Source organism: Saccopteryx bilineata, chromosome 5 (genome assembly GCF_036850765.1).
Source record: "Saccopteryx bilineata isolate mSacBil1 chromosome 5, mSacBil1_pri_phased_curated, whole genome shotgun sequence".
Lineage (NCBI taxonomy): Eukaryota > Metazoa > Chordata > Mammalia > Chiroptera > Emballonuridae > Saccopteryx > Saccopteryx bilineata.
In genome coordinates, this window is record NC_089494.1 from 123,199,260 (window position 1) to 123,225,450 (window position 26,191).

At 43.6% G+C, this 26,191-nt stretch overlaps 1 protein-coding gene across 1 annotated transcript in view; it reads left to right on the top strand.

The window, feature by feature from the left end:
- The window catches only part of MYO7B (myosin VIIB), a 99,708-nt gene that overhangs the window by 30,522 nt on the left and 42,995 nt on the right, over positions 1-26,191 (top strand). The window contains exons 9-14 of the mRNA XM_066280514.1: positions 421-574; positions 2,766-2,842; positions 4,222-4,341; positions 4,624-4,766; positions 7,841-8,051; positions 8,752-8,887. Of these exons, the coding sequence (XP_066136611.1) occupies positions 421-574; positions 2,766-2,842; positions 4,222-4,341; positions 4,624-4,766; positions 7,841-8,051; positions 8,752-8,887 (841 nt within the window). The remainder of the gene's footprint in view (positions 1-420; positions 575-2,765; positions 2,843-4,221; positions 4,342-4,623; positions 4,767-7,840; positions 8,052-8,751; positions 8,888-26,191) is intronic.

Consider the following 26,191-nt stretch of genomic DNA (forward strand, 5'->3'; position numbering starts at 1 on the left):
GACCTCGGGGTCTCGAACCTGGGTCCTCCACATCCCAGTCCGACACTCTATCCACTGTGCTACCGCCTGGTCAGGCGGGGTGTTTATTAAATGAACCCATGAGATTCCCCAGAGAGGGTAAGGCAGGTGTTATGCGGATGGTGACAGGAGGCTCAGAGAAGCTGAATGGCTCGACTGTGACCAGTGCAGGTTGCAGAGCCCAGCGCTATGGGTCTGTTCCTCTGGTTCTGCCTCTGAAAGTACTTCTGTATGCTTCCTGAGCTTGGGCCTCCTTGTGGCCCTCAGGGTCCACCCAGAGCTTATGAAGTGTCACTCAGCCTTTGGCCGAGTCCATAAGGCTTCTCTGCCTTGTTAGACCTACAAGAAGGAGGTGGGGTGTGGGCTGGCCCTTACAAAAAGCTGAGATGCCTGATTCTTCAGGGTAACTGCACCTACTGTGAGGGGCTCAACGATGCCAAGGACTATGCCCATGTCCGCTCAGCCTTGAAGATCCTCATGTTCTCTGACTCCGAGAACTGGGACCTCAGCAAGCTGCTGGCAGCCATTCTCCACCTGGGGAATGTGGAGTTTACAGGTAATGTTCTTCCCCAAAACAGTGCCCCTTGGGGAAGGAGAGTGGGAGAACCAGGAAAGGAAGAGAAAGAAATTTCTCAGATATTCCCCTGAAGAGCCGGCAGAAGTCACGCTATCTAACCCTGTCCTGGAAATATACATTGACAGCTTTAGCTATAATTTTGGAGGCCTGTGGGGTTAGGGAGAAGATGTTAAAGGTTGGGGCTCTCCAAAGGTGAAGACTCGATAAATCACCCCCGCCGCCTTTAAGCTGGGACCCCAAAGAGCTACCCTATGGGGGTGAAGGTAAAGTGGAGTAGAAACCAGTTTTTAAGCATCCGAGTGATCTGGGGATTAAAGACCACCAAGCACTTGACCTAGAGGATACAGTGAGAACACTAGTCTACCTTGAACTGGAGTCCTGAAAAAAAGGAGAAAATTAATGAGGCATAGGCAGTATTTGAAGAGTTTATGGCTGGCTCTAGAACTCATGAAGCACATCAGTTCACAGAGCAGTAGGGAACAGAAAGATGCTTTATTTTATTTTATTTTATTTTTTTCATTTTTCTGAAGCTGGAAACAGGGAGAGACAGTCAGACAGACTCCCGCATGCGCCCGACCGGGATCCACCCGGCACGCCCACCAGGGGGCGACGCTCTGCCCACCAGGGGGCGATGCTCTGCCTATCCTGGGCGTCGCCATGTTGCGACCCTCCTGGGTGTCGCCATATTGCGACCAGAGCCAATCTAGCGCCTGGGGCAGAGGCCACAGAGCCATCCCCAGCGCCCGGGCCATCTTTTGCTCCAATGGAGCCTTGGCTGCGGGAGGGGAAGAGAGAGACAGAGAGGAAGGTGCGGCGGAGGGGTGGAGAAGCAAATGGGTGCTTCTCCTATGTGCCCTGGCCGGGAATCGAACCCGGGTCCTCCGCACGCTAGGCCGACGCTCTACCGCTGAGCCAACCGGCCAGGGCCAGAAAGATGCTTTAATAAACTGTCCTGGAGTAATTAGGTGTCCATGGGGAAAACATGAACTTAGACCACTGTCTCACACCCTATGAGGAAATCTACTCCAAGTGAGTTGTAACAGCTAACCATGTAATCTACCAACTAAACTGGGTACTTCTACAAATGCAAGGTGGGTGTGACAAGCAGAGGCATTGGGACATGGAAGAGAGTTCTAAATGTGACATTGAGAGAATGAAGCCAGCCACAAAGACTGCAGACTTTTTATATCACACTTACACAGGACTTAAAAACAGGTAAAACTAAACACTATTCAGGGACTAATATGTAGGTAGTAAAAAAAAGAAAAAACAAGGAAGTGGTCATCATAAAAGTTAGGAAGGTGGTTTTCTCTAGCAAAGAGAAGCAAGGTCTTTGCAGGAAAGGATCATGCTAACCTAACTTCAGGCGTTGATGAGGCTCTGTGTTTTCACTAGTAGTGGTTACACAGTGCTGACTTAATAATTATTCATTGTAACATGCCTTCCGGTCTTACGTACTTTTTAATCTGTATGCTTTAAAATTTTTTTATTGATTGATTGATTTTAGAGAGAAAGGAAGGGAGACAGAGAGAGAGAGAGAGAAAGCAAAACATCAATTTGTTGTTCCACTTATTCATGCATTCATTGGTTGATACCCTAACTGGGGATCGAACCCACAGCCTTGGCGTATTGGGATGACACTCTAACCTTTGGAGCTACCTGGGTCAAGGCTTTATCTGTATGCTTTATTGTAAAATTTTTTAAAGTTAAAAAAATGCAGAAAAAAACACCCCCTCCTGATCCCATCCTGGTAACCCTAAGGTGGAGGTCAACTCAAAGAGAAGGAACTTGGGAGGCCGACCAGGCTGGGCCTGGCTCACAATGGTATTCTGTTAACATCTGCTTATTTGACTTAATAAACTTGGAAATATCGAGGCTTCTATGGACAGCAGAGTGGGTTGAAGGGGACTAATAACTCATCTCCTTCCTTAATAGACACTCCCTCCCCAATCTACCAGGCTTCTCCTTGCAAACAAGACCAAACTTCTTCAAACTTTCTTTTGACCCCAGGCCCTGATTTGAGCAGAGCAGGAAGCAGAATCACCTGAGGACACTGGTTCTGGAGGCAGTGTCACAGAGACCAGGGCTGCCCCAGGCCAAGCCTTACTGGCCTCCCCCTCTGGTCACTTAGGGATGCTTTGCCACTCAGAGTTAATACTTCTTCCTGCAGCCGCAGTCTTTGAGAACCTGGATTCCTCTGATGTGATGGAGACTCCCACCTTTCCCATCGTGGTGAAGTTACTGGAGGTAACCTAGTCTTGTGTCTGCCAGCTTCATGTCTGTGAGGAGGTTGCAGGGGCCTGGGCTGATGAACCCCTGACCCTGACTTCGTCACCCATCCTGATGCCTGCTCCTGCTTCCCACCCATGTCCCAGGCTCTCACTCAGCCCCTGCACCCTTCTGTGCATCATGGCCCTGGGGGTGGGGACCAGAGCAAAGCAGTGTGAGCTGACCTCTGATGCAGCAGCAAAATGATGCCTCACTCTCCACCCCACTGCTCCCCAGGCTCTCCTGCTCAGCCACCTAACCCAGTGACCTATACTGTGGACCTTCCCAGCTCCCATCACACATCCTTGCTCACAGCCTCATCCCTATGGCTTCCTCATGAGCCATGCTATTCTGGGAAAGTGAGGTGTGCTCACACCACTGGCTTTCAGGATATTCCAGAGAAAAATAGAGATTCCACTAAGAGGAAAAATTACAAGCACAGGCAGGGACATATCTGCATAAGGGACAGTATGACGTTCTCCAATCATACCCTGTTGACCATTCTGGTGGGAAATTAATAGGATCAGAAGCAAAAAGAAAGAAAGAAAGAGTGAGAGTAAGGGAGAGGGAGAGAAAGAGAGAGAGAGAGAGAGAGAGAGAGAGAGAGAGAGAGAGAGAGAGAAAAGAAGGAAGTACAGAAGGAAGGAAGGAAGGAAGGAAGGAAGGAAGGAAGGAAGGAAGGAAGGAAGGAAGGAAGGAAGGAAGGAAGGGAGGAAGGGAAGGAGGAAGGGAAGGGAGGGAGGGAGGGGAGGAGGGAGGGAGGGAAGGAGGGAGGAAGAAAAGAAAAGAAAGAAAAGGGAAGAAAAAGCAGTCACATTAGGCACATCGTGGGGCTCACATTCTTCATTTGGAGCAAGCTTCTTAGAACTTTGGGGTTTTGCCAGCTGGGTCTTCCTTGCATGGTTGGGGCCTGGCCCATCCAGATCCATTCTGCTCCTTCAGGTCTTCAAACTACCTCTAAGAGTAGCTTTGGTTGGGACATATTCAGATGTCAATGGCCTGGTCTCAAAGCCCACCCTGCCCATTTCTTAACAAACTCTACCTGGTGGAGCTAGCCTCTTTCTGAGCCCCAAGGGTTCCACAGGGCTAGTCAGCCAAGCAGCCAGTATGCTCAGGGTCCACTCAATTTGTGCATCCCTCCTGAGTGTTCTAATTCCTCAGTGCTCAGACTGACCTTTGCCGAGGTCCACCCACGGCACTGACTCTGGTCCCCATCTGGCCTGGCCCTAGTCATGAACATCTTCCACTTTCTGACCTTAGGTGTAGGTGTTTGTCATGAGAGAAAACAGACAGAGCACAAACAAGTCAGAGTCCCGAAACTGGGCCGTGCCTCACCAGCTGTCCACCTACCTTCCCAGGTGAAGCACCAGGCCCTGCGGGACTGTCTGACTAAGCATTCCATCCTCATCTGCGGGGAATTTGTCACCAGGCCTCTGAACATTGCCCAGGCTGCCGACCGGAGGGATGCCTTTGTCAAGGTACAGAGCTACAGAACAGACAGCTACCTATTGGGCGTGGCTTCCTGCCTTGTTGGTGGCAAGCAGGACAGAGCAGAGATAGCTGATCAAGTCCTGATTCTGCCAGTCACTGGCCTTCTAGCCTCTCTGGGCTTGGCTTCCTGCCTTTACAGTAAGGGATGGTATCCTTCACTGGGTCTGCGAGACCCAGTGTGTGTGTGGCCTTTCTAGGTGAACTTGGAGAAAAGGACAGCCTTCCTCCTGTGCTTCAAAGCCCATTGGCCATACCTCATGTCTCCGCAGGGCATATACGCGCACCTCTTCCTGTGGATTGTCAAGAAGATCAATGCTGCGATTTTCACCCCTCCTGCCCAGGACCCCAAACACGTGCAAAGGTCCATCGGACTCCTGGACATATTTGGTTTTGAAAATTTCCAGAACAATAGGTATGAAGATCTTAGTTTACCTGCTTCAGAAAATGGAAGATAAGTTTAACTCCTACCTGACCAAGGACTCTCACTTATAAGCACAGGTGCTAGCATGAGTGTACTCGGAAGGCCCGAGTCTCTCTGCAGGGAGACAGTCTGTGCATTCCCTCAGCACCCACAGCATGTCTAGAGAAGGCCCCATAGCTAAAAGCATCCAGAGAGCCATGCTATGGCCCTGGCATCTATCCCCCTCTTGAGCCACATACTCTCCTCATGAATCTGAGTGAGTTATCAGGTAAAGTTAGGGTGAAAATGGAAATCAATATCACTGATTGTCTGCATCTTTAGGTTGTATGTTATACTAGATATTAGGAGGCAGGTGGGAGATTTGTGAGACACCCTTGCTTGTTTAGTCTGGTTGGGGTAAAGCAAGGCAGGACACCTTGGCTGTTGTCCCAACACTCCTGAATGCAGGTTGACAAGCTGACCAAGAGATAGGTGAAGAAAGTGATACTAAGTGGAGACTGTGATGAAGGCCAGTGGTGAGGGGAGACAGGGTGCTGAGGGAGCCAAGCCATGGAGCCAAATAAAGATAATGGATATTCTGGCACATAGTTAAGTGCAGGAGGAGATCAAGTTAGGAGAGTGAGGAACTGGGACAATCTAGCTGACTCAGGTGAGCCTGGCTCGTTAAAAGATTTGGCAGGACAAAGGCCTCTGGGCACTGTCAGAGGAGCCAAGGGTCTGGTCTGACCTTCACATGCCCCTGCCCAAAGCCCTGTCTCCACATGAAGTCTGAGAGGGCCCCTTGGTGAGCCAGGATTGTCAAGACACAAGCCGCTCCCAATGCAAGCACACTGGATAGTAGGCTCCCAGGACCAGCTATGCAAGTGGGACAGGCTGGCAGCACGGGACAGGCTGGAGACACGGGACAGGCTGGAGACACGGGACAGGCTGGTGGTATGGGACAAGCTGGAGACACGGGACAGGCTGGAGACACGGGACAGGCTGGTGGTATGGGACAAGCTGGAGACACGGGACAGACTGGTGACACGGGACAGGCTGGAGACACGGGACAGGCTGGTGGTATGGGACAGGCTGGAGACACGGGACAGACTGGTGACACGGGACAGGCTGGAGACACGGGACAGGCTGGTGGTATGGGACAGGCTGGAGACACGGGACAGAATGGTGACACGGGACAGGCTGGAGACACGGGACAGGCTGGAGACACGGGACAGGCTGGCAGAATTCAGCCCATGGGGATGGGAGTGATACAGCACAGTAAACTAAAAGAGACCAAGTCTTTGTTCTCTGTCTCCAGGAGGGACAACAAGCCAACAAAGCATGCCTTGCAAGCCTTGGAGGAGCACAAGAAGTTGATTGTAGGGGATACAAGGACCTCTCCCTGAAGGAGCCACAGGCTGGGTTTGGGGAAGGGCTTCAGTCTGGGGCCTGGTGGAGGATGAGGGCTTCATAACCCAACACCCAGTCACACCTTTGGCAAACATCCACAGCCTTTTCCAAGCAGTGTGCTGGGTATGGAGAACACAGCTAACCTGTGTCCTCACCTCTTGGGTTAACAAACGTTAGACAACCAGTACAGGTATAATGAGGGTCTACATAGATCAGCATCCTGTCCTGAGGCAGAGCTGCCCAAGTGAGACCCGGGATGCGCTGACTGATCTGGGCAGTGAGGAAGAAACGGGGCGGAGGCAGCGGGCATGTGAAGACTCAGAGATGGGAAGAACTGGGTGCCTTCAGGGTGCTTAGAGAAGTCTAGTGTGGCTTGGAGCCACTGCCTGGGACAGAGGCAGGCTTCCCACTGTGTCACTGTCTGTCTGAATTCTGAAGGGGAGGGGGAGTGGAGGAGGGAGCTGGGATCTACCTGTCAGAAAGCTTACTCTTGCCTCGAGTTGAGAAAGACCGAGGGCCATGGCTGAAGCTGTGGGTGGCAGGTCCAGTGCTCCAGGTGGTCAGTGAAGATGTCCTGTACTAGGGCAGCTGCCATCGCAGTAAAAAGGAGTGAAGCGGTCAGGGTGCTATGTGGAAGAGAGCGTGGATCAAACTTTGGTGACTGCTTGGAAGTGGGGAGGAGACAGAGGGAGCTGTCAAACATGACTCCTTGGTTTCTGACCTGAGCCAGGGGTGATGCACAGATGGACCATTTCCTGAGGTGGGGGACCAAGGAGGGAGAGCAGGTTAAAGGATCAGGGCGGGGGTCAGGAATATGTCTGGTTGATGCAGAGAAGGCCAGCGGTCAATACTGAGTCTCCAAGAGCTCCTCTCATTCCAAGAACACTTGCCCATAGTGGCTACAAAACACTTGGTTTCTCAAGGATTATTTCCATGACAAGATAGGCAGCCTGACAGTGAAACTCGTAGAGGATTGGTAAGGAGCCAAAAGCAGGGGATTGATGGTATGCCCTCCTCAATAAAAGCCTTCTTTTTTTTTTTTTGTATTTTTCTGAAGCTGGAAACGGGGAGAGACAGTCAGACAGACTCCCGCATGCACCCGACCGGGATCCACCCAGCACGCCCACCAGGGGGCGATGCTCTGCCCACCAGGGGGCGATGCTCTGCCCCTCTGGAGCATTGCTCTGCCGCGACCAGAGCCACTCTAGCGCCTGGGGCAGAGGCCAAGGAGCCATCCCCAGCGCCCGGGCTATCTTTGCTCCAATGGAGCCTTGGCTGTGGGAGGGGAAGAGAGAGACAGAGAGGAAGGAGAGGGGGAGGGGTGGAGAGGCAGATGGGCGCCTCTCCTGTGTGCCCTGGCCGGGAATCGAACCCGGGACCTCTGCACGCCAGGCCGATGCTCTACCACTGAGCCAACCGGCCAGTGCTAAAGCCTTCTTTTTTCTCTTACTCTGCTTGCCATGGGGTAATGAAGGTCAGATGATGGGCTAGAGGCAGAGGAAAGAGGGAGTGTGTGTGTGTGTTTGCATGTGCACAGGGCTCTGTGTGAATGGACAACACGTGGGCATACATGTATGTGGCTCTGTGCAAATGGCTGGTGACCCATGGTTCAGACCAGCTGCAGCAAGGGCAGAGCTGACCCTGCCCCACCACGGGTGCTGGTGCTGTCTCCACAGCTTCGAGCAGCTCTGCATCAACTTTGCCAATGAGCACCTGCAGCAGTTCTTCGTGCAGCATGTGTTCACCTTGGAGCAGGAGGAGTACCGCTCAGAAAACATCACCTGGGATTTCATCCACTACACCGACAACCGACCAACCTTGGACCTGCTGGCCTACAAGCCCATGAGCATCATCTCCCTCCTGGATGAGGAGAGCCGCTTCCCACAGGTGCATCCCTGGTACTCCAACTCTCTGATTGAGACCCCACCTGTATGTCTCCTCCTAGAGGTTAAAAACAGTAGCCCATGTGTTCTGGGGTTGCTGAAACCTCTGCTAGGAATTAGCAAACCAGCCCCAGCTCATCTCCCAACCAGACCTTTCCTTCAAGGCCAACGGCACCCCCACCCCACCCCTGCAAGAGGGCTTCCTGATTCTGCCCTCACACCCACTGCTCAGCAGAATGAAAGCTCAGTCATCGATTATTTAGATTCAAGAGCACACCCCCAAGAAATGGCTTTCTAAGCACCTGTGGGCCAAGGGCTGCAGACAGTGCAAGAGAAGGAAAAGCATTCATGCTTGTCCTTAGGGAAATCTGCCTGTTCTTGGGGAGATAGACTCTCAAATGCAATCAGTCAGAGCTCTGAATCCAGAGAAGAGGAAGCCAGGGCTGGGGTACCTGGACAATCACAGGGAAGGCTGGAGCCAGAGAGATGGCCAAGGAGGTTGGCAGACCCTATATCTGCTCTAACTCTGCCCTCACTCGTTGTGACAAGTCACCAACCTTTGGGCATTAGTTTCTTGTCTGTAGAAAGGCCATCACTCATTCTGGGCTCAGTTGCTGCGGGCCCATGAGGCCTGTGGGCATGCCAGTTGACCTCCTTGTGGCTGGTCCTTGAAACCTCAGACCTTAGCATGTCTGCTTTTCCAGGGGACAGATTCCACTATGCTGCAAAAACTGACCAGCATCCATGCCAACAACAAGGCCTTCCTGCAGCCCAAGAACATCTATGATACCAGATTTGGCATTGCCCACTTTGCTGGTGAGGTGTACTACCAGACAGAAGGTAGGTGCAGCTCCTCATTATGCCCTCTTCCTCCAAATCTGAGTCAGATTCCAGGAGGGCCATTGAAAGGAGGCTAAGAAGGTTAGGTCATTTTGCAGAGCTAGCATTGGGAAAGAGGAAACTGAATGGACCTGGCATGTTTTGTTTTGTTTGTAATCATTCTATCGAGATACAATTCACATACCATGCAATTCACCCATTTTAAGTACACAATTCAATGGTTTTAAGTATATTCACAGAGTTGCATAACTGTTTTAACAATTTAGAACATTTTCATCACCCTCAATGAAACCTCCCTATTAGCGTTCATCCCTCATTGCCCCCAAGCCTTCCCAGCACCTAGCAACACTCATTTTTCTCTTGATGGGTTTGCCTGTTCTGGACATTTTATATGAATGGAACCATACAATGTGTGGTCTTTGTGGCTGGCTTCTTTTGCTTACCATCATGTTTTCAAGGATTACCCTTGTTGTACCTTGTGTCAGGACTTGGTTTCTTTATATTGCAGCATAATATTCCACTGTGAGAATACGTCACATTTTATTTGTCCCTTTAGCAGTTGATGGGCCCTTGAGTCATTCCTACTTTTTGGCTACTGTGAATAGTGCTGCTAGAAACACTCCTCTACAAACATGTGGACATATGTTTTCACTTCTTTGAAGTATATACCTAGGAGAAAAATGTCCAGGTCATATGGTTTAATTTTTTGAGTACCCACCACACTGTTTTCCATTCCCATCAATAATGTATAAAGGTTCCAATTTCTCCAGATCCTCATCAACACATTATTGTCTGCCTTTTGGTTGTAGCTATCCTAGTGAGCTTAAAGTCATGTCTCAGTGTGACTTTGATTTGTGTTACCCTGATGCCTAACGATGTTGAGTATCTTTTTCATGGGTTTATTGGCCATTTGTATATTCTCTTTGGCAAAATCTCTATTCAAATCCTTTACCCATATTTTAATTGGGTTATCTTTTTATTATTGAGTTGTAAGAGTTTTTATGTATTCTGACTATAACTACCATATCAGACATATAATTTGTAAATATTTTATTCTATGGGTTGTTTTTCCACTTTCTTGATAGTGTTCTTTGAAGCACTCAAGCATTCATCTCGATGAATTTATCTGTGTTTTTTTTTTGTTGCTCATGTTTTGTTATCATGATTTATAAACCCAGATTTACCCCTATGTTTCTTTTCCTAGAGTTTTTTCAGTTTAGCTTTTACAGTTAGGTATTTTGATCCATTTTGAGTTAATTTTTGTATATGTTAAGATGGTGTTGAGCATGCTTTTGGTTGTAGAAACAAGGGCCTGGCATGGTTGACCCTGTGGTGTGCTTAGAAAAGCAGTCAGGTGGCTCACAAACATGGGCAGGCAGCCGTGGTGTCACTCTATGGCTTGTGTGGAGGAATGAGGACATGCTATGATCTGTGTAACTGGAAACGTGAAGTCACGCTGTTCAGTAGCAGAGACAGGCAGCACAACCCACTCTCATCACCCCTACTCGGTGAGGGCTGTAACATGTCAGCTCCTGCTGTTGGCCCCTTCCTCTCACAGGCACCTGCTTTCCTACCCTGAACTCTCCCTCCCCAGGCTTCATGCCAGGCTGTGCCACTGGGCACAGAGCACTTCACTATAAGGTGGGAGACTTACACTTGAAAATATACATTCATTTCCAAGACTGGTACAGTTTAAACTCAAAACAAGGAGGGAAAAAACTTTCAAGGAACCCATAATCGATAAGTCACCTGAATGTCCTTAGAGCCAGTAAGTCAAATGGTGTTTTGTTGTTGTTGTTGTTTTGTTTTTTTGACAGAGACAGAAAGAGAGTCAGAGAGAGGTACAAACAGGAAGGGAGAGAAATGCGAAGCATCAATTCTTTGTTGTGGCACCTTAGTTTTTTTACTGATTGCTTTCTCATATGTGCCTTGACCGCGGGGCTACTGCAGAGTGAGTGATCTCTTGCTCAAGCCAGTGACCTTGGGCTCAGGCCAGCGACCTTGAGCTTCAATTCAGTGAACTTTGGGCTCAAGCTAGCGACAATAGATTCAGGTCTATGATCCCACACTCAAGCCAGTGACCCCATGCTCAAGCTGGCGACCTCGGGGTTTCAAAACTGGGTCTTCTGCATCCCAGTCCAATGCTCTATCTGCTGCACCACCGCCTGGTCAAGTGGTGTTTAATTTTTTTCTTTCTCCCAGGAAACACAAATTAGTTACCATACTGTTTTTCAACCATTGGTCCTTGGACCAGTGCCAGCCTGCCAGAAATTTTGTGCCAGTCCATGAAAGAGTTAACCACCCTTATGTTGTATGAAGATTATAGACCCATGATCTAAGTGATTGCCACTTATCAGCCTGTACCATTGATGAAAATACTATTGAGGTTGTCTTAGATATTTTTGGAACTTGCAGGCTAATTTAAACAAGTTTTTGCACCGTGCAGAGCATTTACAAGTCATGCACAGCAGACAAAAAGCATTTGGACAAACGTGTAGTATTCAACACATCTTACATGTAGCAGTCAGAAACCAAGTACCAGCTTGCACCATAATGCACTACCATGCGCAGTATGATAAAACTTTATTTGTAGTGTGTTTCTGTTTCCGGACCCTTTCTTCTCTCAAATAGTTGTGCATGTACTATACTGTTTAGAACCTGTCCATATTGTTTGCAAATAAATTATTGTGTGTTTTAATATTGTGCTATAAATTTTAAATCCTACAAAACAGAAAGAAAGAAGCAACAGACATTTTAACCTTCTTCAAAAGCAAAAACAATAGTCAAAAGAAAAGTAGCAATGACACTATAAGTAAACCAAGTACTCATGCCTCAAGTTTAAAAGAAACAGTAAAAAAGAAATGTGTTGATAATTTGGAAGGTGTAACAGAAACCAAAAATGAAAAGGAAACTTTGTTAGGCAATATGATGAGTATTTAAAACATGGTTTCGCTGTAGCACCTGCTAGTGAATTATTACGGCCCTTGTGTGTAGGATGTTCTGAAATTCTGTCAAGTGATGCAATGAAACCTTCCAAACTTACTCATCATTTGCATTTGAAACATTTTCATCTTATTGAGAAACCACTGGATTTTTTTAAGATTGCACAAACAAGTGAAAAGTCAGAAAATTCAAATGAAGGAAATGATGATTAGTGACAAATTACTGCTTCAAGCGTCTTATTTAGCTGCCCTTCAAATACTGAAAATGAAAAAAACCACTCACTGTTGGTGAAGAATTAGTAAAGACTTGCATTTTAAATGGCATTTGGGAAATTTTGTGTCCTTAAGCTGCACAAAAATTTGAGGCTATAGTGCTTTCAGACAATATCATTCAGAGAATTGTTGATGTGGCCAATGATATTTAAGAGCAAATTGTAGAGGGGATAAAGAAATTGAAGTATTTTGCCATTCAACTTGATGAATCAACTGACGTGAGTAACCATGCTGTTCTACTTTGCTTAGTGAGGCATATTGATGATAAAGACTTCAGGAAAGAACTGTTGTCTTGATCTACCTGGTTGAACCACTAGTTCAGAGATATTTAATGCTCTTAATGAGTACTCTCAAATGAAGAACTTAGACTGCAGAAAGTATATCAGAATGTGTACTACTGGTGCTGTGATAATTGGACATCACTCAGGTAACTTCAAAAATAAAGCATGTTATACATCCAGAAATGTTGTCCGCACACTATATGATTCACAGCATTCAGTTGCAAAGAAACTTTCCCCTGAATTGAACACAGTGATGAATGACACAGTGAAGATCATTAATGATCGTAGTCAGGCTTTGAACTCCAGACTGTTCACGGCCCTATGTAAAAGCATGGATTCACAACCCCAACATCTTCTTCTCTATATGGAGGTGAAGTGGCTCTTAAGAGGAAGGGTTTTTTCAAGACTTTTCAAGCTGAGAGAAGAAGTGAGACAATATCTGCATGAGCAAAACTGCATCAGTAGGGCTTGTGTTGGATGAAGAATGGATGGCTAGGCTTGCATGTATGGCAGATATATTTAGCTTCTTCAATGAACTAAATACTTTTCTTCAGGGGGTTAACATATACATTTTTACATTAAGAAATAAGATAAATGCATTAAAAAAATCTTGTTCTTTGGAAAAGTTGAATTCAGGAAGAAAATGTGAAAATGTTTCCACTTTTCCAAGACTTTTTTTAAATTTTTTTATTTATTTATTTTTTTATAAATAAATTTTTATTTTAATGGGGTGAAATCAATAAATCAGGGTACATATATTCAAAGAAAACATTTCCAGGTTATCTTGTCATTTAGTTCTGTTGCATACCCATCACCCAAAGAGAGATCGTCCTCCGTCACCCTCTATCCAGTTTTCTTTGTACCCCTCCCCCTCCCCTTCCCCCTCTCCCCCTTCCCTCCCCATATCCCCTGTTCCCTCCCCCCACCCCAACCCGTAACCACCACACTCCTGTCCATGTCTCTTAGTCTCGCTTTTATGTCCCACCAATGTATGGACTCCTGCAGTTCTTGTATTTTCTGATTCACTTATTTCACTCTGCATAATGTTATCAAGGTTCCACCATTCTGCTGTAAGTGATCCGATGTTATCATTTCTTCTAGCTGAATAGTATACCATGGTGTATATGTGTCTCATCTTCTTTATCCAGTCTTCTATTTTTTTTTTACAGTGATTCAAAGCCTTTAAGCAAACTCTTGGCCAATACAGCAAGAATCCATAAAAGAGTAGTGTCCTTAACATGTTCACCAAGTCCAAATTGGCCCCATCACCATGCCAAATCCCTGAAAAATGCAACCCAACCACAGTTCAGTCTGTTAGGAGCTGTCACAGGGAGCAGGAGTCCAGGAAAAAGTCCACACAGGAAAAGTCCACATGGCACTGGAATTGTTGTCATCATTCTATACTTTGCAGCTCATGTCCAAGTCCCAATGACCACTGCTTCTAGCTGGTAATGATTCAGGTAGACTGGAAAAGCCATTTGCAGCATGCGTGGATATGGAGCTTCTGTTCTCCTCTGCCTGGAGAGTTGAGACCAGGTTGCTTTTCCCTAGAGCTCTGTGACTGTGGCATGATAAAGAGAACCTTGGGATACACTAAGCTGGGTGGCAAAGGTAAATTCATAATACAAGTTGGCTACAGGGGGAAAGAGAGCTCTAAATTAGGAGTAGGTCCCAGCCTGAAATATGAGTGAGACATTGAGGTAGGAGGGATAAAGGAAAGCAGCAGAAAATAGGACTATTAACACCCACAACAGAGATCTTTGAGGGAAGAATAAAAAACCTGACTATTCAGGCAAAACATAGTTAAGTGGCCCTTGTGCAAATGAGATCAGTTTACCTGCTTCTTGGAAGAAATACCCTAGGCTCGTCCACAGTGTCATAGATGGGGCCGACGGCCCTGGGCACCATCAGCCTTCAGTGGCAAACCCCAGCTTTCTGGGCAAGGTTAGGTCATAGGTGGCTGGAGCAGGGCTGGAAGAGACTGTACCCTCCCTTAGAGGAGCAAGGGGGAAGCCTACCTTCCAGTGTCCCTGTTTCCTCACAGCAGAGGCATGTAAGCCTGGCAGGCTTTAGCTCAATGACCTTCCTTTCCACTATTGAAGTAGGACCCAGATGGCATCCTATGAGACCCCTTTGGGGCATTGGAGCCTTTAAGGGTGTATCCTAAAAGCTGGTAGTTCCCCTGATCTCTATTGGGCTTTTCCTGCCTCTAGGTATTTTAAAAGCCATGCTCAGAAGATCTTGCTGAGGGGTTTGAGGATCCCCATCCGCCTATATAAATCTTGTCCATATATCTGGAGCTATTTGGAAAAAGACAAAACAGTGTTATTAGCTGGATCTAATAAAGAAGGTAGTAGTTTGCAGGCGAAAAAGATTCGGTGTCTCCTGTTCATCAGCCTTCAAAAGAAATGTAAAAAAAATTTTTAAGTAAAAAGCATGATATGGTAGACCCGTAGGAGTCATTGGCCTGGTGTGCAGGATTCCCGGGTTCGATTCCTGGCCAGAGCACACAGGAGAAGTGCCCATCTACTTCTCCACCCCTCCCCTTCTCCCTCCTCTCCATCTCTCACTTCCCCTCCCGCAGCCAAGGCTCCACTGGAGCAAAGCCACCCCGGGCACTAAGGATGGCCCCATGGCCTCCGCCCCAGTCGCTAGAATGGCTCTGGTTGTAACAGAGCAACACCCCAGATGGGCAGAGCATTCCCCCCTGGTAGGCATGCCAGGTGGATCCCGGTCAGGCACATGTGGGAGTCTGCCTGACTGCCTCCCCATTTCCATCCTCAGAAAAATACAAAAAAATAAATAAATAAAAGAAAAAATACAACCAAAAAAAAAAAAAAAAGGCATTCCCTTGTGTTAAAGCTCCAGGGAGCATGGAGTGAGCTTGAGTATGTCCTATGAAACATGGAGCTCTATGTTGACCTATAAGTCTTTGAAGAAGGAGGAATTGCTGAAATAGTTCAGCATTTGTCCCTAAGACAGCAGTCTTTATAGTGGAAACACCATAAGTAAATATTTGCTGCCTGTCTATAGATTAAAGGGGGAATATGGCAAATGCTGAAAAGCCATGCTCTTTGTGCCCCTCCCCTCCCCCAACCCCCTCCCTCTCCTTGCCCCACCCTGTACCCCCAACACTGTTGTCCATGTCTCTGAGTCTCATCTTTATGTCCCACCTATGTATGGAATCATATAGTTCTTAGTTTTTTCTGATTTACTTCTTTCGCTCAGTATAATGTTATCAAGGCCCATCCATGTTGTTGTAAAAGATCCTATATCATCATTTCTTATGGCTGAGTAGTATTCCATAGTATATATATACCAAAGCTTTTTAATCCACTCGTCCTCTGATGGACACTTGGGCTGTTTCCAGATCTTTGCTATTGTGAACAATGCTGCCATAAACATGGGGGTGCATTTCTTCTTTTCAAACAGTGCTATGGTGTTCTTGGGGTATATTCCTAACAGTGGTATAGCTGAGTCAAAAGGCAGTTCAATTTTTAATTTCTCGAGGAAGCTCCATACTGTTTTCCATAGTGGCTGCACCAGTCTGCATTCCCACCAGCAGTGCAGGAGGGTTCCCTTTTCTTCACATCCTCGCCAGCACTTATTCTGTGTTGTTTTATTGATGAACGCCATTCTGACTGGTGTGAGGTGATATCTCATTGTGGTTTTAATTTGCATTTCTCTAATCATTAGTGATGTTGAACACTTTTTCATATGCCTATTGGCCATCTGTGTGTCCTCTTTGGAGAAGTGTCTATTCATTTCTTTTGCCCATTTTTGGATTGGATTGTTTGTCTTCCTGGTATTAAGTTTTACAAGTTCTTTATAAATTTTGGTTATTAACCCCTTATCAGACACAATGTCAAATATATTCTCCCATTGAGTAGTTTGTCTTTTTATTCTGTTCTTACTGTCTTTAGCTGTTGCAGAAGCTTTTTAGTTTGATAAAGTCCTATTTGTTTATGCTGTCTTTTATTTCACTTGCCTGTGGAGACAAATCAGTAAATATATTGCTGCGACAGATGTCAGAGAGCTTACTGCCTATGTTTTCTTCTAAGATGCTTATGGTTTCATGGCTTACATTTAAGTATTTTATCCATTTTGAGTTTATTTTTGTGAGTGGTGTAAGTTGGTGCTCTAGTTTCATTTTTTTGCAGGTAGCTGTCCAATTTTCCCAACACCATTTGTTGAAGAGGCTGTCTTTACTCCATTGTATTTCCTTGCCTCCTTTGTCAAATATCAGTTGTCCATAGAACTGTGGGTTTATTTCTGGGTTCTCTGTTCTGTTCCATTGATCTATGTGCCTGTTCTTATGCCAGTACCATGCTGTTTTGAGTACAATGGCCTTATAATATAACTTGATATCCGGAAGTGTGATACCTCCCGCTTTATTCTTCCTTTTCAAGATTGCTGAGGCTATTCGTGTTCTCTTTTGGTTCCATATAAATTTTTGGAATATGTGTTCTATATCTTTGAAGTAAGTCATCGGTATTTTAATCAGTATTGCATTAAATTTATAAATTGCTTTGGGTAATATAGACATTTTAATGATGTTTATTCTTCCTAACCATGAGCACGGTATATGCCTCCACTTATTCGTATCTTCCCTGATTTCTTTTATCAATGTTTTATAATTTTCCGAGTACAAGTCTTTAATCTCCTTGGTTAGATTTATTCCTAGGTACTTTATTTTTTTGGTTGCAATGGTAAAGGGGATTGATTCCTTAATTTCTCTTTCTGACAGTTCATTATTAGTGTATAAAAATGCCTCTGATTTCTGAGTGTTGATTTTATATCCTGCCACCTTGCCGAATTCATTTATCAGGTCTAGTAGTTTTTTGACTGAGACTTTAGGGTTTTCTATATACAATATCATATCATCTGCAAATAATGATAGTTTTACTTCTTCTTTTCCAATTCGGATGCCTTTTATTTCTTTTTCTTGTCTGATTGCTGTGGCTAGGACTTCCAGAACTATGTTGAATAAGAGTGGTGAAAGGGGGCACCCCTGCCTTGTTCCTGATCTTAAGGGGATTGCTTTTAATTTTTGCCCATTGAGTATGATGTTGGCTGTGGGTTTGTCATAGATGGCCTTTATCATGTTGAGGCATGTTCCCTGTATTCCCACTTTGCTGAGAGTTTTGATCATAAATGGGTGCTGGACTATATCAAATGCTTTTTCTGCATCTATTGAAATTATCATGTGGTTTTTCTCCTTTCTTTTATTTATGTGATGAATCACATTCATTGATTTGCGAATATTGTACCAGCCTTGCCTCCCAAGTATAAATCCCACTTGATCATGGTGTATGATTTTTTTCATATATTGCTGGATCCAGTTTGCTAATATTTTGTTGAGGATTTTTGCATCTAAGTTCATCAGGGATATTGGCCTATAATTTTCTTTTTTTGTGTTGTCTTTGCCTGGTTTTGGAATCAGAATTATGCTCACCTCATAAAAGGAGTTTGGAAGTCTTCCTTCCTCTTGAATTTTTTGAAATAGCTTGAGAAAGATAGGAGTTAGTTCTTCTTTGAATATTTGGTAGAATTCACTTGTGAAGCCATCAGGCCCAGGACTTTTCTTTTTTGGGAGTTTTTTGATAGCTGTTTCAATCTCATTTGTTGTAATTGGTCTGTTTAGGTTTTCTGATTCTTCCAGATTGATTTTTGGAAGATTATATGATTCAAGGAATTTGTCCATTTCATCTAGGTTGTCTAGTTTTTTGGCGTACAGTTCTTCATAGTATTTTCTTACAATATTTTGTATTTCTGTTGTGTCAGTTGTTATTTCTCCACTCTCCTTTCTAATTTTATTTATTTGAGTCCTCTCTCTTTTTTTCTTGCTGAGTCTCGTTAAAGGTTCATCGATCTTGTTTACCTTTTCAAAGAACCAGCTCCTGGTTTCATTGATCCTCTGTATTGTTTCTTTAGCCTCTGTGTCATTTATTTCTGCTCTGATCTTTATTATTTCCTTTCTTCTACTAGCTCTGGGCTTTACTTGCTGTTCTTTTTCTAGTTATTTTAGATGCAGGGTTAAGTTGTTTATTTGAGCTTTTTCTAGCTTCTTGAGGTGTGCCTGTAATGCTATAAACTTCCCTCTCAGGACTGCTTTTGCTGTGTCCCATAAATTTTGAGTCGATGTATGCTCATTATCGTTTGTATCTAGGAATTTTTTAATTTCTTCTTTGATCTCAATGTTAACCCATTCATTATTTAATAACGTGCTATTTAGTTTCCAAGTGTTTGAATGTTTTTCAATTTTTCTATTGTGGTTGATTTCTAGTTTAATGCCATTGTGATCAGAGAAAGTGCTTGATATGATTTCAATCTTCTTAAATTTGTTGAGACCGCTTTTGTGCCCTAACATGTGGTCTATTCTAGAGAATGTACCATGAGCGCTTGAAAAGAATGTATATTCTGCTGTTTTAGGGTGAAAGGTTCTGAAGATATCTATTAAATCGAGTTGATCTAATATGTCCTTTAAGTCTGCTGTTTCTTTGTTAATTTTCTTTCTTGAGGATCTATCTAATGATGTTAATGGGGTATTGAAATCCCCTACTATTATAGTATTGCTGTTGATCTCACCCTTTAAGTCCATCAAAGACTGCTTTATATATTTAGGTACTCCTATATTAGGTGCGTAGATATTTATAATGGTTATATCTTCCTTTTGGATTGCTCCCTTTATCATTATGTAGTGACCTTCTTTATCTCTAACTATGGTCTTGGTTTTAAAGTCCATTTTGTCTGATATAAGTATTGCTACCCCAGCTTTTTTTTCATTTCCATTTGCGTGAAATATTTTTTTCCATCCTTTTATCTTCAGTCTGTGTGCGTCTTTTGATTTAAGGTGTGTCTCTTGTAGACAGCATATGTATGGGTCCTGTTTTCTTTTCCATGCAGCTACCCTATGTCTCTTGATCGGATCATTTAATTCATTAACATTTAAGGTTATTACTGATATGTAATTGTTTATTGCCATTTTTTTTCTTTGAAACTGTATTCCTCTTTTGCTATATTCTTTTTTTCCTTTTATCTGTTTACAACAGGTCCCTTAGCATTTCTTGCAGCCTTGGTTTGGTTGTAGTGAATTCCTTGAGGGTTTTTTTGTCTGTAAAGCTTTTTATTTCTCCTTCAATTTTAAACAATAGCCTTGCTGGATAAAGTAGTCTTGGTTGTAGGTTCTTCTTCTGCATTACTTTGAATATTTCTTGCCATTCCCTTCTGGCCTCAAGTGTTTCTGTTGAGAAGTCAGAAGTCATCCTTATGGAGGCCCCTTTGTAGGTGATAGTCTTTTTTTGTCTAGCAGCTTTTAATATTTTCTCTTTATCATTTAGCTTTGGTATTTTAATTATGATGTGTCTTGGTGTTGGTTTCTTTGGGTTTCTCCTTAATCGAGTTCTCTGTGCTTCCTGAACATGTGTAATGTTTTCCTGCCTTAATTGGGGGAAGTTTTCCGCTATAATATGTTCGAACAAAGTCTCTATCCCTTGTTCTTTCTCTTCTTCTTCAGGAACCCCTATGATGCGGATGTTATTTCTCTTCATGTTGTCACAGAGCTCTCTTAGAGTTTCCTCAGACTTTTTGAGTCTCTTTTCTTTTTTCTGCTCTGCTTCCATGCCTTTATTTATTGTGTCCTCTAACTCACTGATTCGATTCTCTGCTTCATCCATCCTGCTTTTAATTCCTTCCATTGTATTCTTTATTTCAGATATTGTATTTGTCATTTCTGACTGATTCTTTTTTATTATTTCAATGTCCTTTTTTCTATTTGTTATCTCTTTATTTAGGTTTTCGTAATAGCCATCTATGGTTGTTCTGATATCTTTGAGCATCCTAACAATCATTATTTTAAACTCTGCATCTGGTAATTTGGTTATATCTGATTCACTTAGGTCCTTTTCTGGGGATTTCTCTTGGTTTTTTTGTGTTGTATTTCTCTGCCTCTGCATTTTCTCTTCTCGGGAGTGGCTGTGATCACGTGCTCAGGTGCACAAGTGTTGGTGGCCTTGGCCTTTGCCCCGCCCCCATGTGTGACGTTATGCTCAGTCCTGGGGGCACTGGCAAGCACTTTTGCTCAGCTGCGGGTCTCCTCCTGTTTCCAGGTTTTCGCCCTGCCCTTGCAGGTGGAGCCCACTCAAGGAACGGCTGCTAGCCTTGGCTCTACTGCCAGGCAGGACTGCGTTTCCAAGCTCAGCTCAGTAGCGGAACTCCGCCTCTTCTGGGCTTTTGGCTCCACCCCCGCAGGAGGAGCCGGCTACCAAGTCAGACCGTAAGCCTGGGTTGCACGGGCAGGGCAAGGCTGTGCTCCTCTGCCCCTGCTCAAGGGCTGGTCTCCACCCTTTCCGGGGTTCCTGCCCTTTTCCCCGCAGGCTGGATTACAGGCTGCCGGCAGCTGAGCTTGACCGCTTTTGCATGCCCCCTTCTCCCCAGTCGGGCAAAATTGAGCTCACACCTGAGCCGAATTGTGGCCAGCTGGTTTCCGCCCCTGCCAGCAGAACCGCGCTTTTGTCTCCCACTGCCGCCTGCCCTCCAGCACACCCTCAGCCATATGGGTGGGGGCGTTGCAGCTCGGACCCTAAGACTCACTACTGTAGACCCAAAAGCTCCCTCCTTCTAGGCAACTCTGCTCTGAATGCCGCGGGGGAGCTTGTTTGGCTGTTCTCCTGCTTCCCTTTGCTGGTATTGCTGTTTCCGGGGAAAATATTCACTTCAGCTTTGTGGAGTGACTCGTCCCAGGGGTTAGGGTGGCTATCTCCCAAAATGCTTCTCCCTGTGCCTCCTAGATTACACTCTCTTCCTGTTACTCTGGTCCTCTCATTTCTCCCCCCATCCCCAGGAGCCCCAGGTGGGTGGTTATGAGAGAGATGTTCTGCGCGGTCCCTTTAAGAGGGATCCTGGGTCTGAGAAATCAGACTCTTCCTCAAAAACAGTATCCCGACTTGTTTCCAGCTAAATACTGTCCTTACGCCTCTTCTGGGCTCTGGGGCTGCAGGCTGGGGCTTTGTTCCTGGGGCTCAGGACCCTTCCTCCTCTGCTAAACTCACTTTCCGCCACGCGAGTCTCTCCCTGCTGCCGTTCGCTCTGGGGAGCTGGGCAGCCCTCTCCATGTTTCCCCGTTTCCTTTTTTCCTACCAGTCTCTGTGTGGCTTCTTCAGCGTTCCTTGGTTGAAGAGTCCTCTTAGTTTAGTCCAAAGTTGGTTTTTCCAGATGATAGTTCATAAAATTAGTTTGTAATCCACTTTGGTTCTGGGAGGTAGATGTTGGTACGTCCACCTACTCCAGCACCATCTTGTCTCTCCTTTCCAAGACTTTTTGATTGCTGCAGACATCAACCAGGAATTCATATTTAATATAAGTCAATATTTAAGAACTGTTAGTTCAAAACTTTGACCATCATTACTGTGAAAATGAGGAGCCCTATAAAGATAACTTCTGGATCAATAACCCAGTCACGGAAGATATCAACTCCTGCTCCCTTAATCATTGCGAAAAAGAGAAACTGATAAATTTATCTTCTGACATCATTCTGGTGTCCAAACATAAAATGCAGTCATTGTCACAATTTTGGATATCACTGCAAAAAGACTACTCATTTCTTAGTCACAAAGCTATTAAACTTTTTTTTCTTTTTTTAAATTCTTCTTCTTATTATTATTTTTATTAATTTTACTAGGGTGACATCAATAAATCAAGATACATATGTTCAAAGAAAACATGCCCAGGTTATCTTGTCGATCAATTATGTTGCATACCCATCACCCAAAGTCAGATTGTCCTCCGTCACCTTCTATCTAGTTTTCTTTGTGCCCCTCCCCCTCTCCCTTTCCCTCCCCCCCCCGTAACCACCACACTCTTGTCAATGTCTCTTAGTCTTGTTTTTATGTCCTACCTATGTATGTAATAATGCAGTTCTTAGTTTTTTCTGATTTACTTATTTCACTCCGTATAATGTTATCAAGATCCCACCCTTTTGTTGTAAATGATCCGATGTCATCATTTCTTATGGCTGAGTAGTATTCCATAGTGTATATGTGCCACATCTTCTTTATCCAGTCTTCTATTGAAGGGCTTTTTGGTTGTTTCCATGTCTTGGCCACTGTGAACAATGCTGCAATGAACATGGGGCTGCATGTGTCTTTATGTATCAATGTTTCTGAGTTTTTGGGCTATATACCCAGTAGAAGGATTGCTGGGTCATAAGGTAGTTCTATTTTCAGTTTTTTGAGGAACCACCATACTTTCTTCCATAATGGTTGTACTACTTTACATTCCCACCAACAGTGAATGAGGGTTCCTTTTTATCCGCAGCCTCTCCAACATTTGCTATTTCCTGTCTTGTTGATAATAGCTAATCTAACAGGTGTGAGGTGGTATCTCATTGCCGTTTTGATTTGCATTTCTCTAATAACTAATAAAGATGAGCATCTTTTCATATATCTGTCGGACATTTGTATTTCTTCCTGGGAGAAGTGTCTGTTCATGTCCTCTTCCCATCTTTTTATTGGATTGTTTGTTTGTTTGTTGTTGAGTTTTATGAGTTCTTTGTATATTTTGGATACTAGGCCCTTATTTGAGCTATTGTTTGAAAATATCATTTCCCATTTAGTTGGCTGTCTGTTTATTTTGTTGTCAGTTTCTCTTGCTGAGCAAAAACTTCTTAGTCTGATGTAGTCCCATTCATTTATCTTTGCCTTCACTTTCCTTGCCTTTGGAGTCAAATTCATAAAATGCTCTTTAAAACCAAGGTCCATGAGTTTAGAACCTATGTCTTCTTCTATGTACTTTATTGTTTCAGGTCTTATATTTAGGTCTTTGATCCATTTTGAATTAATTTTAGTACAAGGGGACAAACTGTAGTCAAGTTTCATTCTTTTGCATGTAGCTTTTCAGTTTTCCCAGCACCATTTATTGAAGAGGCTTTCTTTTCTCCATGGTGTGTTGTTGGCCCCTTTATCAAAAATTATTTAACCATATATATGTGGTTTTATTTCTGGACTTTCTATTCTGTTCCATTGGTCTGAGTGTCTATTTTTTTGCCAATACCATGCTGTTTTGATTGTCGTGGCTCTATAGTATAGTTTGAAGTCAGGTATTGTAATACCCCCAGCCTAGTTATTTTTCTTTAGGATTGCTTTGGCTATTCAGGGTTTTTTATAGTTCCATATAAATCTGATGATTTTTTGTTCCATTTCTTTTAAAAATGTCATTTGAATTTTGATGGGAATTGCATTAAATTTGTATATTGCTTTGGGTAATATGGCCATTTTGATTATATTTATTCTTCCTATCCAAGAGCAAGGAATATTCTTCCATCTCATTTTATCTTTTTCAATTTCCCTTAACAATGCTTTGTAGTTTTCATTATATAGGTCCTTTACATTCTTTGTTATGTTTATTCCTAGGTATTTGTTGTTGTTGTTGTTGCAATCGTGAAGGGGATTATTTTTTTGAGTTCGTTCTCAAATGTTTCATTGTTGCCATATAGAAAGGCTATGGACTTTTGTATGTTAATTTTGTAGCCTGTGACCTTACTGTATTGGCTTATTGTTTCTAGTAGTTTTTTTTTAGATTTTTTGGGGTTTTCGATGTATAGGATCATGTCATCTGCAAAACATGATACCTTTACTTCTTCTTTTCTGATATGGATGCCTTTTATTTCTTTCTCTTGTCTGATTGTTCTGGCTAGAACCTCTAGCACCACCTTAAATAAGAGTAGAGAGAGTGGACAACCCTCTTTTGTTCCTGATTTAAGGGGGAAAGCCTTCAGTTTTGTGCCATTTAATATGTTAGCTGATGGTTTATCATATATGGCCTTTATCATGTTGAGATATTTCCTTCTATACCCATTTTGTTTGTTGAGAGTCTTAAACATAAAATTGTGTTGTATTTTATCGAATGCCTTTTCTGCATCTATTGATAAGATTATGTGGTTTTTGTTCTTTGTTTTGTTGATATGGTGTATTACATTAACCGTTTTATATATGTTGAACCATCCTTGAGATTCTGGGATGAATCCCACTTGATCATGATGTATTATCTTTTTAATATGTTGTTGTATTCAATTTGCTAGTATTTTGTTTAGTATTTTAGCATCTGTATTCATTAGAGATATTTGTCTATAGTTTTCTTTTTTGTGCTGTTCTTTCCCAGTTTCAGTTTGAGGGTTATGTTGGCCTCATAAAATGTATTTGGAAGTATTGCTTTTTCTTCAATTTTTTGGAAGACTTTGAGTAGAATAGGAACCAAGTCTTCTTTGAATGTTTGATAGAATTCACTAGTATAACTTTCTGGGCCTGGACTTTTTTGGGGGGGAGGTTTTTAATAGTTTTTTCTATTTCTTCCCTACTAATTGGTCTATTTAGGCTTTCTGCTTCTTCTTGACTCAGTCTAGGAGGTTGTATTGTTCTAGGAATCTATCCATTTCTTCTAGATCGTTGAATTTAGTGGTATAAAGTTTTTCATAGTATTCTACAATAATTCTTTGTATATCTATGATATGCGTGGTGATTTCTCCTCTTTCATTTTGGATTTTGTTTATATGAGTCCTTTCTCTCTCTTTTTTTTTTTTTACAGAAACAGAGAGAGAGGCAGATAGAAGGATAGACAGGGACAGACAGACAGGAACGGAGAGAGATGAGAAGCATCAATCATCAGTTTTTCGTTGCGACACTGTAGTTGTTCATTGATTGCTTTCTCATATGTGCCATGACCGCAGGCCTTCAGCAGTCTGAGTAATCCCCCGCTTGAGCCAGTGACCTTGGGTCTATGCTAGTGAGTTTTTTGCTCAAGCCAGATGAGCCCGCGCTCAAGCTGGCAACCCCAGGGTCTCACACCTGGGTCCTTCCGCTTCCCAGTCCAATGCTCTATCCACTGTGCCACCGCCTGGTCAGGCGAGTCCTTTCTCTTTTTTCCTTGGTGAGTCTTGCCAAGGGTTTGTCAATTTTGTTGATCTTTTCAAAGAACCAGCTCCTTGTTCTATTAATTTTTTCTATAGTTTTTCTGTTCCCTATTTCATTTATTTCTGCTCTGATTTTTATTATCTCCTTTCTTCAGCTGGTTTTGGGTTGTCTTTGTTCTTTTTTTCCCAGTTCCTTAAGGTGTGAAGTTAAGTGGTTCACTTGGGCTCTCTCTTGTTTGTTCATAAAGGCCTGAAGTGATATGAACTTCCCTCTTATCACTGCTTTTGCTGCATCCCATAGATTCTGATATGTTGTATTGTCATTTTCATTTGTCTGTATATATCTTTTGATCTCTGCACTTATTTCTTCCTTGACCCATTCATTTTTTAAAAGTATGTTGTTTAGTTTCCACATTTTTGTGGTTTTCCCTGTTTTTTGCAGTTGAATTCTAGTTTCAAGTTTTATGATCAGAAAATATGCTTGGTACAACTTCGATTTTTCTGAATTTGCTGATGTTATTTTTGTGGCCCAACATATGGTCAATTCTTGAGAATGATCTATGTACACTGGAGAAAAATGTATACTCTGTCACTTTGGGATGAAGTGTCCTGTAGATGTCTATCATATCCAGGTCCTCTAGTGTTTTGTTTAAGGCCAATATATCTTTATTGATTCTCTGTTTGGATGACCAATCTAGAGCTGTCAGCGGTGTATTGAGGTCTCCAAGTATGATTGTATTTTTGTCAGTTTTTGTTTTAAGGCCAATAAGTAGCTGTCTTATATATTTTGGTGCTCCTTGGTTTGGTGCATATATATTAAGAATTGTTATATCTTCTTGATTCAGCATTCCCTTAAGCATTATGAAATGACCATTTTTGTCTCTGAGTACTTTTGGTGTCTTGT